Source organism: Cylas formicarius, unplaced genomic scaffold (assembly GCF_029955315.1).
Source record: "Cylas formicarius isolate icCylForm1 unplaced genomic scaffold, icCylForm1.1 PGA_scaffold_8__14_contigs__length_24414737, whole genome shotgun sequence".
Lineage (NCBI taxonomy): Eukaryota > Metazoa > Arthropoda > Insecta > Coleoptera > Brentidae > Cylas > Cylas formicarius.
This window is the reverse complement of record NW_026844361.1, coordinates 12,206,288-12,218,378: the sequence shown is the minus strand read 5'-3', so window position 1 is coordinate 12,218,378 and position 12,091 is coordinate 12,206,288. Positions and strand designations below refer to the sequence as shown.

Genomic DNA, 12,091 nt, shown 5'->3' with positions numbered 1-12,091 from the left:
GAAAAGCTTGATTTCTTGGAGTGAATTTCGATTAGGGAAAGTCATAATACGAATACTGCGAAAATGTGTTCTACAGGATTCTCTACAGTCCAAACCAAGAAGAATTAGCAGAGCTTTTTTTGGCCCCATATGGTGACCCAATATTGCAATTTGGAGTGCAATTGCACTTCCCATAACTTGAGTGTTAAGAGATTGCTTAAGGGTTCTCAGTATAAACAGAGGACAATGATTTAAAAATGGAGTTATTATTAACAGACCAATTCAATCTATGGTCAGTAGTGATACCGAGAAGGCTAACGCTCGTGCCTTTCGTAACATTAACATTTGATATCAATGAGTGAATTAAATTTCAAATATTGTTTCATGATTGGTGAAACATTAGTAAGTTTTTTAAATAGTAACGTAACAATATGGTTTGCACGTACAATTATGCAACAAGTTGTGCAAAACAAATGTGAACTCCCGAAAGCTCGGCGACATGAGGACAGACAGACACAAGTAGACGATATAAAAGATACTAAAAATTGCCGCTCCTATAAACTACCTGTTTCTGTTTGCTATATCATATATACTCGTTGACTGGTGTATCTTAAATGAATTGAGTCTTAACGTAGATAAATGTGAAGTTCTCAGCTTCACTCGTAAGGAAGAAGCTATTGATTTTCAATATAGAATGTCAAATATTGTTCTCCGACGTATTACAGATACTAAAGATCTGGGCGTGCATTTCGATCAAAGACTTACATTCGCGAACCACATAACGTGCACTATACCTGAGGCTAACCGTAATTATGGTTTTACAGTACGCAACTTCAATTCTTTTACTGACATTGATGCTTTGAAGGCCCTGTATTTCAGCTATGTCCGATCTAAATTTGAATACACCTCGGTAGTGTAGAATCCGGTTAACTCTTGTCATAGTTGAGCGGTCGATGGTGCACAGAAAATAGTTTTTGAAGTATCTGTTGTTCAAAACAGAAGGCGCGTATCCACCGAGACGCATAAATTACTATTTTTACTTGGAAAAATTTAATATGAATAGCCTGGAATGGAAGAGTAGTTAGATGTTCGTGTACCACGGCTCAATTCGGGCAATAATGACACCTTTCATTGTGTTCGGGCAAGAAGAAACCTATTAAAAAATTTGCCTATAAATACAGCATGTTCCAATTGTAATTGTGTTTCGGACGTGTGTGACATATTTAACTGTGGACTTGATTGATTGATCGACTGTGGATTGAGAAATATATGTTTGATGTCTAGTCGTCGCTACCTCGAATCAAGATCTAATTTCTTCGCAGCTCACTTTGTCAATCTGCCCGAACTACTCACTGGAATAGATTAGGCTACATTATATTACATACTGTTTCTTTTTTTTTTTGTTACTATACATTGCTCTATAAATGGATTGTTTGTTGAGCAATAAAGCTATAATAATAATAATAATAATAATAATAATAATAATAATAATAATAATAATAATAATAAATATTATCATTTTATTAGTTTAACAAAGAACCTTTTGCGTTTACCAGGAATACCATATAGTGTAGGTATTACGCACATGTCGATTTTTTTCCGCTCCCTAGTGAATAATGGTCAAACAAGGGCATTCTGATAGGCGAAACCTAAATTTCAAAACCACTACGGTTTACAGGGTCGACGATAAACAACAACGTGGTCACGCCCGACCGTAATCCCGAGAACACCGAGAACACCCAGGTGATTGTATCACCACCGGCTCCAGACGGAAGTTACACCATATGCAAATTCACCGGAAACTACACCGGACCATCAAAATGTAACGGCGGAGGCTCGCCCACTCCGGGCATTCCGCCAAATCGTCCGGGTAGTACTAGGAAGCCCCCCAGTCCAGGAGAATACCAGTCTCAGTCTGAGATCGACGAGACCCTGATCCCTAATGGATGCGCCGCAGCTCTGAAATGCGTCCAGGAGATTTACTGCACTGCCGAGGGTGTAGTCAGTCCTGTGCCCGTCGTTTTGACCAGGGAACAAGAGTTGCTACGGGCACCAACCACGGTGAGTGCAAAACCGTGAATGTTGTTTTTTTGTCATTCGAAACAACCCGTGGGGAAATAAAGCAAAAACCATTAGGAAGAACTAATTTACTAAATGGTAAAAAAAATCTTTTAGTCCATTCTTTCGCATATCTGAGCTACGTGGTGTTTCTTTACTTTGGAATTTGTCTTTGATTACGAAATTGTAACTTACAACAGCTCAGTATCTTAGAATAATAATATTACAATAATAATATAAAATCTTCCGTTTTAAGCGTTTGCTTTTAAGTGACATGGACACTTCCTTTTCTTTATTTTGTTAGAAATGGCTTGAAATTGTTATTGACTCCAGCTTGCAGTTGCCATTTAAGCTGGCGTTGTACTGATTTTAAAAAAGCAATAACAAATTTTATTTGTAACAAGTAAAATATCAGTTTAGAAAACTTTTGTACATGCAATAAAATTGTCAAGAACTTGTATAAAGTTAACATTTTTCCTTTTTTATGGTATTGAGAAAAAATTAAAAAAATAAAGTAGAGAAGATATTACCAGCATTTTTCTAAATGCATTTAAAAAGGTTAATTCTCTCATTTTTTGTCATCTAATTGAATGTAGTAACAACAATAATGGAAATATGTATTTTACAACAAAGCAATACAGAAAGATACACAGAACTTTGCTAGTCTTATGCTTAGAAAAGGGGAATTGTTCAAGTTCAACTTCCAGACAATGAAAGTAATGTTCGAATTGGTAGTTGCGCATTAAATCCGATCTTTAATGAATGAATGAAAATGACAAACAAAAAAAAAACTAATAAGAAACTGCTGCCGCTACAAAGAAAAAGGTATTGTCTATAGAGACGTTTCGGGAACTCCATTGTACAACTTATAGACGTTGTAAGGGAAAACTCTTTGAATGGGGGCTAGTTTTCTAGTTAGTTGTTGTTGTTAGTATAGGGTCACAAAAATCATAGTGACTTAAAACCGATGAATCAATTAACCTCGCCTTTAATAATTCTGACAATTGTTCGTTTGCATATAACATTTCTAGTTCCAAATTTCCATCGGTTTTGAATTATTTTAATTTTTCACACAGTATGGCAAATATCGTGGTTGAAGAATTTCTAAATTGCGATTATTTATAGAACCCTAAACTTAAACTTCAGATACTCTGATCTGTTACTTATAATAAAATATAAACTTGCAAGGAGCATTAAGGCGACAGGAACATTCACTTCTCCGAAAAGATTATGGGCTAACGTGTTTTTTTTTTGCGATTCAGGTTTGCAGAGACACAGACTCGGGCATAATCGGAAAGTGCTGCAGGGATCCAAATTACGTTGATCCCTGGCCGTCCGCCAATTTGGTCGACGGGGTGGACGACGGACAATACAAGGAAGACGATTCGATCGGTCAATACAAAGGTACTAAGTAGAAGAAAGATTGACGGGCGTAGACTCGTTTTAGGATAAGCGAAATAATACTCATTATGCGAGGCACTCATTCTTAACTTAATGTGCCATTACGTTGTTATTGTTGATGTTTTTAATTTTCCGTTTAGTTGGTATTTAAAAAAATGTCCTGTATGTGTGCTGCCACGAAAGTGTTTCCTCTAAAATAATAATTGTCGCAGTAGTTATTATTGTATTGTATCTTTTTACGAGAAATTTTTTAAATAAAAATATGAACATGATTTGAGTTTTCTACCCTGCGTTACTTATCCCTTAACGAACCTGTCGCCAAATGTGATCGTGAGAAACTCAACGAAAGGACGCTAGTTTTTTTTTTAATAACAATCTATAAAATAATTACATCGCGCGTTACTGCAATGTGACGATTGACCTTGAAATGTCACAAGCGGCAATAAATATAAAGAAGACGGACAATAAATTAACAATTACTTTTTATTTACGCGCAAATTACCATAAAGTTTTTAATTAACTCCGTACTTTGATATTTCAGCTCAGTACGGAAGGGTGTCGAGGTCCAATTCGCAAACCAGGGGCCTCGAAGCAAATCGTAGGCCCAAAAGACAGACGAACGAAGATTCGACCTGCGGCAAGAGAAATTATGTAAGTGATGCTAAGTCTAGTTGAATGTTGAAAGCGAAAAACCATAAAATTGAAAACTTTGCGAGCTTCTTCGACAGAAGTCCACGGAAAGACACATTTACTGCAAAAAGTGATATTAATTTTGTGATTAAACTGGTCAAAATGGTAGTCAATCCTTATTGCAAAAAAAAAGTGATTCTAACACTGGGTTATACATTATATTTTGGACACCCACCTAGAGGTTTAATTTTGAAAGATAGAAAAAAAAGTGTAAATACAAATACTATTATCATATTCAAATGTCAGAAAAAACAAAATGACAGCAACATTATTTTTTTTTTTTTAAGGAATGCGCTACATATTATTAGCTCAAAGCGTAGATCTTTGTCTCCTGATTTCAAAAACGTATACTTTACTGGCATTTGATTCAGCCGTTTTCGAGATATTTCAGTTTAAAAATACTTATCATTCGATTTCTGTTAAGTTTGGCTTGATGTTATCTATGTTTGCATTTGTTTTAACAGTGTTCTACGTTTGACGACTAAAGATATTTCAAATGGGTTATACAGAGGAAGAAAGACGCCAAATAATAAAATTATATTATTCAAACGGAAATAATGTTGCATGGGTTAAAAAATAACATCGATAAATACACGCTTCCTTTGTCAAGTCTGCTGTTGTAGGCAAATTCTGATCTATCACCATAAAATATTGCAACTCCTCACTTGTAAACATAATTGTTGTTTGAAACTGCTTAGTGGCTCATCATCTTCCAAGTCCTGTTCGCAATCTGTCTCGGTAATAAATCCTACATGACGATAGGAGTTTTGAATTGTTTCTGCTGAAAGTTTTACTAATAAAGTTGACTGCATCTAACATATTAATGGAAAATTTCTCTTCGGACTCGATCATTTCCATTCAAATGTTTTTCCTGTATCGACTCTTAAGACTTTTTACTACGCTCTGGTCCATCGGCTGAAATTCACTTGTTTTGGCTGGAAAAAATGCCAATTCAATATTCCGCAGATCTGGAATATGGGGATGTGCATGGCAGTTATCTAACAGAAGTAATATTTTCCTCCCCTTTAATTCTGCATCCCATTTCCGTATCTCCTCTTCAAAAATTTGCGATGTCTTGTTTGCCTTGTAAGTGACCGGCAAATGCTTGATGTTCTTAAAACATCGTGGGTAAGTTGAATTTTCAATCACGACTAGCTTTCTTTTTTCTTTCCCACTCCTATTGGCAGCTACTAACACTGTTATACGTTCTTGAGAAAGTTTTCCACGCACACACTTTTCGCTTCGAAATTTAAGAGTTTTATCTGTCATCATTTTGTAACAAATACCAGTTTCCTCAGCATTTAAAATGTCGTCAGCAGAGTACTTTTCTGCTAGTTTTAGCCACGTCTTCTCCGGCCAATCGTTAGTGACGTTTCTGTCAACATCACGTGCTTCGCCACTTATCTGTCCATAATTTATGCCATATCCCTATTTGAACTTCCCCAATCATCCTTCCGAAGCCTTGAAATCGATAATGACAAGCTGCTCAGCAAACTTTTCTATTTTTAGTTTTACGATAGGTCCAGAGAGTGGTACATTTTTAAGAAGTTGCTGTTGGAGCCACTGCAACATTGCCCGATTCAAATCTTCAAATTTTGCTTTCTTAGTTTTTTACAAGAACTGCCTGCCGCTTCAGCCTGAATGATTTTTTCTTTGCACTTCTGCTCTTCCGTGGATACAGCCGACGGTGTAAATCCGTATCGACGTGCCACTCAACTTTTCTTTTCTCATCTAGAGATAAAATTTCTCGCTTACTCGCCATGCTCGCCGCATTCACTAAGTCAAATTAGAACTGATTGAAACAACGGTGTGCTTTTATACATACCGATAAAGGCATTAACATACTCGCTTATTAGGAGAAAAACACTTAGGACGACCAGGTTCTCTGTAATTAGATTATTAGGGTAAGAAATTTTGAAAAGGTAAGAGACTCAATTAATTTCAAGTCGGCCTACATTCCTTAATTTGTTACCCTATGTGCCCTTTTTTCTTTCGGTATAGAGAGTGAGAAATTCGTTATACAGAGAGGATTAATACATAGCTTTGTATGGAGACCTAATAGTACAACAAATTTTGTTCGTAATACGTTACGTTATACAGAGTTTCGATATAGGGAGTTTTCGCTGTATATTCAATTAAAAATGTAATTAAACATTTTGAGGACCGGAATAGTGTCACACGGAAGACCAGGACAATAGAAAGAAATTTTGATGAAGACCTCAATATATTACTTTACTTTCAAGGTAAATGATTATACTATTACGCAATTCCAGACTATTTATTAATCTATCTCGAAAATATATCAAGTCTAAAAACTGTACTATTTTTCAATGGTAGGAACGAATCCCATCGCAAAAGTACCAATAGTACCAGTAGTGAATTAAAAAAACGTGGACTTTGGAAAAGTTCCAGAGTAGCTCAAGGCTATAAAAATGAATGTTATACTAACAAACTTGGTACGTTCAATAAAATTTTGGGACCAAGCTTCAATTGAAATCATAATTAAAAATTACAAACATTACGTTCAAAATTGTAAATAATAAGGAAAATGATAGTTCATTGACTAATGATGTCCTCAAAAAAATCCTTTAACCTTAATTGACGTTGTCTGTATTGTTTGAATGTTTTGACATAATTATTGTAAAAAGCAATTTTACATAAATTATATTTATTTCGTATTATATTATTTAAATTATACATATTATAATCACGTGCCGGATTGTGTCTCTGGCAATAAAATGGAAAACATTAAAAATTATACATGTTTTTATCATTTATTTTTGCTCACTTTGTATTATCTTACATCCTGTAGAACACTAGTCCGTCGGGCCGTAGCCAAATAGATGCCAACTTTGCCGAAATTCCGTGGCAAGCGATGATCTTGAGGCAAAGCAACAGGAGTTTACTGTGCGGTGGGGTTATCATTAGACGAAACGCAGTACTAACTGCTGCCCATTGCGTTCAAGGGTAAAGGGTGGCGACTGTTTTCCCAACGTAACGATTCTTATCCATCAATTTTAGGTTAGAAACGTCGGACGTTCTGATTAAGGGAGGGGAATGGAAGCTGGGCATCGACGAGGAACCTTTGCCGTTCCAAATAGTGAAGGTGAGCGCCATTTTAAGGCACCCATTTTATCGAGAAGGCTCCATGGAGAACGACATGGCCGTGCTGGTTTTGGACGAGGATTTGAGATTCACGAAGAACATCGGAGAGTTGTGTTTGCCCGCACCGAATCAAATACCCACTCAAAATTGCATAGTAACTGGATGGGGCAAGAGGATACTTCAACGTGAGTGTCTACTTCCGATGATCTGGAGGTATGGTGATTCTTGATGTTGCAGTTCACGCCAGAGGCGCCATAATGCACAGGATTGAGCTGAACGTGATGGACAATCGCCAATGCAGGGAAATGTTGGGAAAGTATTTCCCGGATTCGGTGGCTCATTACAATCCCAACACATTATGTGGCTTCTCAGACGTCGATCAGTGCAGAGTGAGTATATAGCTCATACCAAGTGAACTGTTGTGTGAACTTTAAGCTTTCAATTGCATTGTGTTTAGTGTGGGTAAACCGAAATTGATGGTAGGGGATTCCCCCAACTGTTTAGTTGTTGGTTTAACAAACTTCATACGTATTAAAGAAGAAAACACATCATACCAATGATAAAACAAAAATTCGAAAAATTAGAAAATAGTGAGAGTGGAGAAAGAAAAAATAAAAAGTGAAAGCCTGCGAAATTGTATCTGTCAAAGCAAAACAGGTTTGTGCTGAAATCTATGGAAATGATAAATTTAAGGCGAGTAGAGGTTGGAGTTCTCAGGAACATCTTTCTTTGTTGCTTATAAACAATGTTCATTATTATTAAACTACTAGAATCACTGGAGTTGTCGTCAACATTAATAATAAGTGGAAGCATCTAGTATGTTTTCACTTTATACTTAAATTGTTGGTTTTTCCAATTGTTTGGATACAATTAAATTGGATCTATCATGATCATTGGGTTAGTTGGTTTCCCCTAAGAGTCCAATCAACGCCTCCGCAATATATCTCCTACATGAGTCGGCTGTTTCATCAACCACAAGATAAAACTATTTTTCACCCACTTTTTTTAATGTCATTTACAGTTTGCTTGAAAATGACATCAACACCACCTTTACATACAATGCTTTGTTAAAAATGAAATGAAATGAAAAAAAAAGTGGTATATTTTTCGCTGTTTTTTTGCGTTTCTTAAAAGAAAATTGCACGAAACGTTCCCCATTTGACATGCAATGAATTATTTATCTGCACGAATCGGTCAAGTTCAAAAAAGCAGTTTGGGTTTACATTCGTCAAAAAAAACGGATTTTAAAAAATATTTCCAACTTCTACCAAATACGTAATTCATAAAAGGATGAATCCACTTAAACTAAAAAAGGAATATATGATTCTTTTTTTGATATTAAACAATAGAGTAAAAAAAATTATATACACTTTAAAATTGTTAACGTCAGCTACCAGTAGTGCACTTGAATACGTAATATATAAAAGCCAAAATTTCCTATTATACCAAAAAAGCCATATCTTTCCCTAAATTCTGGGAAAATGTGAAAATATCGTTTATACTTAAAACAAGCAATACGAAAGAAATTGGTGGCATCCCAAGTTTGCAATATTATTTCATTATAACACATTTTGATTTTACTCGGAATATACAGATATATTTTTTTATTTGACATAGTATGTTTACAGGACGTCCAAGTACAGAAGAGAGAAAAAAAAAGACAACTCCAGTGATTATAGTTGTTTCAGTGAAAATATTCTCCATGTATTCGAACATTATATCTAATTAATAATTAATAATAATAAACAGTGTTTATAATGCAAAATTTTATATTCAACTGCTCAAATAATCCAAGAAGTATGTATATATACACATACGATCAGATAAAATCTACAGTAATAATAGGTATAACAACGTAGCCACACAACATATAAAAACAAACAGGAATAAAAATGAAAAAAAAACTTCCCAGTTCGAAGCAAATTTGTACAGGAAGTGGTGGGGTATTTTTGCGTATCTGAGTGAAGTGAAAACATATTTCTTGAGTTATGAAACAGCGGTCTCTATATCCTGCGTTGGATATAATTCTGATCGCTCTTTTTTGCATACGGAATGGAATCGATTGAGTTTCCCCTCAGTATAACAGCATATGACAAAATTGAATGAAAAAGAGCATACTAGGTCGAGACGAAATAATCCTTTCCGATTAAATTTTTCAATAATCGAAACAAAAAGTTGACACTGAAGAGGCGCTTTACTAAATAAGCAAGAATACCTATCATTCAGGACCACACCCAACAACTTCGCAGATTTTCCTTCTGAAATATTTGCATTTGTTGAAAACACTAACGAGTGAGTTCTCTCTCTCTCTCTCTCTCCTATTTTCTCCTATATTCGCGTTATAATATTATAATAATATATAATATAATACTCTACACTGTGGGTAATTCTATGAATCTATTCATACATTAAAAGAAAATGGACGACCAGGCCAGTAAAAAGCAATAAATTAAAAAAAAAATGCGTTTTGCATCTTCTGAGCTGCTTATTAATCTCTGCATCGAACATCTAGGTGGATTACGGAAGCGCTTTAGCTTGCGCAGATGATTCCGGTCGCTACACCCTTAGCGGGATATACACTTGGGACACCGGTTGCAAACAGCAAGGCCAAATTGGGGGCTACGTGGCCCCAGACGTCGAATGGATCGAATTCGTACTTAGCAAGCCCCTCGGAGAGCTTAAAAGGATGGACAGAGAGTATAACAACCGAATTCAGCGATCTACTTAAATGCCTACGTTTTATTTTTCATCTACGTGAATTTCAATCTCACTTATTTAGATTCGTAGACGTTATCTTTGTACATAGACTTATTATTTATAAACGTGACAGCTAAACGTGTGATCTTTCTAATGGTAATTCGATAATAATGCTCAACTGATTGTATATTTTCTTCATGTAAAAACGTTAATATTTTTTTTAATTACGATTTAAGTGTAAATTAAAAATATTTTAATAAACGTTATAACAAGTTTATCTACATTAATTGTGTGTCTTAAATAATCCATTCCCTAAATAAATGCGACAGAGACGATTTTTGAAAGTGGCAAGTCAGTCATGATATTATTTATTATTACTTTTTTTGGGTTTTTTTACGCTACAACAGGCCAACAATCCGCTTCTCACTATCCCTATCGAGCCTCGCTGTCCTGGACTTTTACCTTGCCTTACCCTATTATAAAACAAGATTGCTTTCGAAAAATTGTTACTGGGCGGGGCAAGTTCGTAGCGCGTAGCGCGAAGCAGCTTTTTATTTGAAAAGTAAATTGCTTCGCGGTTTCGTGTGGTAAAGGGACGCATTGTTTTTCTATCGTGCTCCTGCGGACCATTATGGAACCTTCGCAAAATCGATGTAATTTAATTGTGCATGCACCCTGTTTAAAATGTCCTTCAAATCTCGTCGAACCTCAAAGTTACAGCAAATATCTGTAAATATCAAAATTTGCACAAATAATAGCGTTATCGAATGATATTTTTTCAAATATCTCTCGCCCTATATAATTGATGGAACCTGAAACTCTCACGACACGGTTTACTATACTGTTCAAATAAAACTATCCCATCTTTCCCGCTTTTTCATTTATCGCCAATAATTTAGCCACAAAAACGGAAATTTTTAGTATATTTTAAATTTTTTGCCCATAAACGACACACCTTGTATATGATACAATCATTGTTCGAAGTAGAGGTTATTTCCCTGGATTTTCCACACGTTCTGGTTCAAGAATTTTTTGAAAATAGTAAATGGTTTTCGAGAAAATAAGTTTTTTCTGAAACCATGACATCATGGCGTCTTAGCCCCCGAAATGATTTCAATATGGATTTTTTCAAATATCCCGGGCAGCGTATGTGATGACGAAAACCGCAAATACAAAAATTGTAGCTCTTGATGCGGCCTATGACCCCGTTTGAGCCAATTAGGTATATTTTTAACGATTTTTGACTTCCGGGAATAATTTAAAACAATTTTCTAGGTCTTTTTGATTTTTGCCTATAATTTGAAAACCCTGCATATAATCGAAAAAATGCCCGAAATACATATGATTGCACTGGATCTTCTGCGTCTGCCGGTTAAAGAATTTTGTCAATCGTATGAATGATTATGGAGGAAAACATATTTTTCTGGAAGCAAAAATTACCAAAAGAAAAAAAAAATGAAACATTTTTAAAAAATACTTGGTAAAATTTGATTGCGCTCAATTTCTACCGTTTAAGTGTGGACACGAACTTTTACTTCTCTGCTAAATTTTAAGTTGATATCTGCAAATTTAGGACACTTAACACATTTCTCATTTAGAATGTCGGGAACACCCTGTACAATAGGTGAAAACCTTAAACACAAAAGTTTTTCCTATCTATGCGGCCTATATCGCAATATAAAAGAAAGTGAGATCTGAATCATAATCTTTCAGTTATAACCAATTTTCAATAATAGGGGGATCCATTTTTTTTTTGCGGCGCACCCTGTATATTTTTGAAAAAAATTGACACGAATAAAAGTTTATAGAGCAGTATCTTCTGGTTCTTCTGGTTCAAGAATTTTTTTGGTCTCGTAAACAGTTTTTGAAAAATGATGTTTTTTGTAGACCCTTACACGCGCTATTTTTTATTTTTTTAGAATAGTTCCCAATCCCCCAGCCCCCAATTTTCAATAGGTTCCGTCACGGGACAAACTTAAAATTTCGGACACTTATCGTGCTTCATAGCAAGGTCCAAAAAACAGTCGAAAATCGCGAAATAAAGATGGATACCGGCATCGGATCAGGACCATTTCTTATAAGCTTATGTGCCTCGTGGAAGGTTAAAAGAGGCAAATTTCAATTTTATAGCTCCAACGGTTCGAAAGTTATTCAGCAAAAA

The 12,091-nt window shown here is 35.3% G+C and overlaps 1 protein-coding gene across 2 annotated transcripts in view; it reads left to right on the top strand.

Moving 5' to 3' along the window:
* LOC132706107 (serine protease filzig) overlaps positions 1-10,189 on the top strand; it is a 65,259-nt gene extending 55,070 nt beyond the window's left edge. Inside the window, exons 9-15 of one of the 2 annotated variants that reach the window (XM_060677217.1) lie at positions 1,658-2,040; positions 3,300-3,441; positions 3,980-4,089; positions 6,941-7,095; positions 7,150-7,418; positions 7,471-7,622; positions 9,746-10,189. In XM_060677217.1, coding sequence (XP_060533200.1) covers positions 1,658-2,040; positions 3,300-3,441; positions 3,980-4,089; positions 6,941-7,095; positions 7,150-7,418; positions 7,471-7,622; positions 9,746-9,961 — 1,427 coding nt within the window. In that variant the 3' untranslated portion in view covers positions 9,962-10,189. The remainder of the gene's footprint in view (positions 1-1,657; positions 2,041-3,299; positions 3,442-3,979; positions 4,090-6,940; positions 7,096-7,149; positions 7,419-7,470; positions 7,623-9,745) is intronic. The other variant, XM_060677218.1, reaches the window with a different exon arrangement.
* Positions 10,190-12,091: the final 1,902 nt, after the last annotated feature.